Consider the following 4,500-nt stretch of genomic DNA (forward strand, 5'->3'; position numbering starts at 1 on the left):
GTCGCGCGTTGTGAGCTTGTAGATTGGCTATTTTTGGCTTATGTTCCCCCCATGCTGGGGTTCATGTGGTTAATACTATTCATAATAATGTAATGGTGTTTTAATTTTGTCAAGGCACCTTGAAATAAAATATTAATATTATCCAGTGATATAAAAACATTAGCTAATGTTTTCATATCACTGGATAATATTAATATTTTATATTGCACGTGCATGATGTTTTCATGATGAGTAGTGTTATTCAGTTCTCACCCCTTGCTTTCAACATATTTAAACGCATATTTGTGCGAGACCAGCACAAACATTGTCGCATAGTTGATGACGTCTGTGTCCACAGGGGAAACACTATGTGCATGCCGCCACCTGTAGGATCGGGGGTGTATATGCATGTGTTCTGTGGTGCGATAGGATCTATGCCCAATGTGAATGCAGGCCACTGAGGCCAGCATTCGAATTGGGAAACGTTTTCAATGAAAACGGATCCAGTGAGAAACGGCCCTTAATCTGGGAATTCTGGGAAGGTGTTACAAACCTCCCAGAACAAAGAAGTGACACCTTTCTCTCTGTTTTCTCAACTCTTTCTCTTCTCAACTCGTGTGACTCTTCAAAAGCCATATTTCCATGGTAGGTCAAATGCCACAACCAATATTTCATTTTGTAGCTACGATTCTCTGCTTTCATATGACACGAAAACACTAAAATGCTAAATAGCCAGAATTAGATAGCATGCTGAAATAGAAGTCATTGTTCTTGCAGTAATCAAATAAAACAAATACAGTTTGAAATGGTGTTTGAAATGACCAAACCTGCCTACCGATGATGTCACTGGTAGGCTAGGCTGGTAGTAATTGGTAATTGCTTAATTCCATCAAGTTTACTTTAGGTTTGTTTTATATAACAGTATTTTGTTTTATTCTTCTCAATTAACCAATACATTTAAAAGTCCAAGAATATGTTTTAGGGAGGATTTTTGCCTCCCTCGTTACTATAACTTATAAACAATCTTTGATAAAACTATATGTTTTTTGGTAGTGATACAGGTTTTCAATACTAATTATAATGTTTTTATGAGATGTTAGATGGCATGAATCAATGATTCATTTGCATGTGTAAAACCCATAAACAGCGAAGACGTGACGGGATTATTGGAATTAAGAAGTCCTTCTAAGTGCTATTTTGTCTTTTGATTTATATTTCCCGGTGAGTAATTCATCTTTCATATTAATAGCCATTTCAAGCTGTGTAATATGGAAATTGTGCTTATAAACATGTATTAAACAGTTTATAGGAGAAGAATATATCCAAGTAACAGTGGACTACAAAATATATATATGAGCAACATTTGTATATAAGAAGAATTAAAGAAGAAAAAGACGCTTCTAAAAGCCGTTCTGAATGAAAGAGGGGAGTCGCCTCTGCATTTTGCAATAGCTCTGAAAAGTAATCACTTAAAATCGAAAGAAACAAATTGTAAACTATATTTACACAGAGGTGGAGTCAAGCCTACTTCTGTCAATGACAGTGGCCCCTACTCCAATGTGAAAAAGAAAGGAAAAGTCACTTCATCTGTGTCTAGAACAGCGGGGAATCACTGCTATTTTGGACCTTAGAGGAAACGTTCAGTCTGCTGGGCCACAGAGTGACAGGCGTGCGGAGCGCAGCAGTATTTTAAGTGTGTGGAATTCAAGCACCCTAATAGTGTTAGAATAACATTTAACAACACAAATCTTGTATGGAGGTCCCTGGCACAGAATACTTTCATATGGGGGTCCGCGGCCAAATACATATTGATTTGGCGGTCCTTGACATGAAAAAGTATGAGAACCTTGTTCTAAAGGTTTGCAAGGATGTCCAGTCCTGATAGGACCCAACACTGTCAAAATGTTACTTTGTGCTTGCACAGTTCCAACCAAGTGGTCATGTTTGCGGACGACACCTCAGTGATGGACCCGATCACGAATGACGACCAGACAGCCTACAGAGTTGACCCTGTGCCTCGGGTGTTGGATACAGTTATATAGGTCTATAAGGAGTAAAGAAGTGGACTTAGTACACCGCCAGGAGGAGATGGAGCAGGAGATGCAGGGGCTGATATTGACTCTCTGTGGGCGGTTTGTGAGGAAGTCTAAAACTACAAAGTAAACTGCAGTCTATGATAAGAACTGTGGCCCCTAGAGGCAAACAGATTATATTGTAATTAAACGTCTGTGATCATTGTTAAGGAAGGAATTTGAGCGCTGGATTTTGAATGGAACGCCGATCCGCTGGAGGCTGAGATAAATATATGGCTTCTCCTTTGCTTGGGTACTCCGAACTTTAACTTGCTTTTTTTTGACGGTTTTCCTTTCAAAGTTAAAAGGTGGTTGTTACAGTGTCTCAGCCCACTGGTTCTCAACGTCGGGTCCTGGAACCACCACAGGTCCAAATAGACCCTCATGGGTCTGTAAAGGGCCGTTCACACCAAGCACTATAACTACAGTAGAGCTATATCAGTCACCAATGTATTTGTTACAGTTGTGGTGTGAACTCTGCCATTCACTTGACTTGGAACCATTTCTAAAACTATAATTGTGGACCCTTATCGGTCCATTTGGTTCCATTTGTACACTGTCACGGTTAAATTAACACTGAGGAATTTACAGTGTAGATTGGGTTTCAATTTGTACACTCTCAGAGGTATAGACCTGTAAGGGTCCATTTTGTTCCATTTGTACACTCTCAGAGTTACAGACCCATAAGGGCCCCTTTGGTTGGCCCCCGGGACCAGACGTTAAGAAACAGTGCCTTAGCCAATAACGACGCAATGTCGAAATACATTATGACGTAACGCCTCCGCCGACATAAAAGCAGCCTCTGAACGAGCAGCCGAATATTCATTACTTTTTTGCAAACCGTCGTCTCTCAAGGTAAAATAAAGAGATAGAAACACCCACATGAGCTGTTATGAGTCCAGCACAGCGGGGGGGCTGGACGTCCGCACCAACCTGATCATCAACTACCTGCCTCAGAGCACCACCGAAGAGGAGCTGAGGACCCTCTTCAGCAGCGTGGGGGTGGTGGCGTCCGCCAAGGTCATCATGGACAAGGTCAAGGGCCACAGCCTGCAGTACGGCTTCGTCAACTACATCGACCCGGCCGACGCGGCCAAGGCCATCGAGGCGCTGAACTGCCTCAGGCTGCAGAGCAAGACCATCAAGGTGTCGTACGCGCGGCCCAGCTCGGACGCCATAAAGGACGCCAACATCTACATCAGCGACCTGCCCAAGTCCATGACCCTGGAGGAGGTGGAGCAGATGTTCGCGCCGTACGGCCGCATCATCCACTCCCGCATGCTCCTGGACGAGGCGGGCAAGTCGCGCGGCGCCGCCTTCATCCGCTTCGACAAGCGCGCCCAGGCCGAGGAGGCCACCAAGCAGCTGAACGGCCACAAGCCCGCCGGCGCCCAGAAGAAGATCCGCATCTCGAAGCCCATCCTGTGCCCGGGACCCGGGATCAAGGCCATGGTGGCCGCGCAGCGCGAAGCCGCCCAGCAGCGCGGGGAAGACGGCCAGCGGTTGTCCTGCGACGTCAAAGCCGGCGGGTTCACCGTCCACCACAACAAGCACCACCACCACCACCACCAGGGCGCCGCCGGCGGCATGGACCGGGCGAGCGTGCCGCGCATCTTCATCTACAACCTGGAGCAGGACGCCGACGAGGAGCTCATCCGGCGGATGTTCGGCTCGTTCGGCGGCGTCACCGACGTCAAGGTGATCCGGGACTTCCGCACCAACAAGTGCCGCGGCCTGGCCTTCGTCACCATGGCCAACTACGAGGAGGCCATCGACGCCATCACCAAGCTCAACGGCCACCGCGTCGGAGACAAGGTGCTGCAGGTCTCCTTCAAGGTCGAGGACTTCGAAGGGAGCCTGGGTCACATGGGCATTTGAGATAGATAGGTCGACGCGAGAGCCTCTTTTTCTGGTGATTCGCCCACTAAGGTTGGGTGTGGTTTAGGTTTAGGCATAGTTTTTGTGGGTTTAGCGTTAAGGTTAGGTTTAGGCATACTTTTTGTGAGGTTAAGGTTAAGGTTAGGGATAGGCATACAACCACGCCCACCTGGGCGAGACACCAAAGAAAGAGGCTCTTCCATAGATTAACGTTATTGATGTTTTGCACGTTTTTAGACTCGGATCACCTGGACCAAGTAGGCTCCGTTGAATGCATACAATACAATAGAATGAGGAAGGCGTACTTACATTATTAGGCATATTTTATATAATATTTTCCACAGTGCAAGCAATCTAATACGCTAGTCACCTTTGTGTGTATATACTGTATATAGGTAGATAGATGTTTATATAAATGTAAACATATTGTGTAATGCATAGTAAACATGCACATAGAACCGTCACAGAGACACACTTGCATGTCAGCTCACAGACAGCAGTGATTCTCAACATTTTTAATTTCCACTTTGATATATATATTAGTCCACGGATCTCCATTTGATACCGTTTT

At 45.5% G+C, this 4,500-nt stretch overlaps 1 protein-coding gene across 1 annotated transcript; it reads left to right on the forward strand.

The window, feature by feature from the left end:
* Positions 1-2,933: 2,933 nt before the first annotated feature.
* LOC308101611 (ELAV-like protein 1) lies at positions 2,934-3,929 on the forward strand (the record flags this gene model as incomplete). The annotated part of the gene is made up of 1 exon (XM_080451031.1): positions 2,934-3,929. One exon carries the CDS (start codon positions 2,934-2,936, stop codon positions 3,927-3,929), a length of 996 nt encoding a protein of 331 aa, XP_080307157.1.
* Between the last annotated feature and the right edge of the window lie 571 nt (positions 3,930-4,500).

The sequence above is a fragment of the Gymnoscopelus braueri genome (assembly GCF_963280865.1).
Source record: "Gymnoscopelus braueri genome assembly, chromosome: 15".
NCBI classification, from domain to species: Eukaryota; Metazoa; Chordata; class Actinopteri; order Myctophiformes; family Myctophidae; genus Gymnoscopelus; species Gymnoscopelus braueri.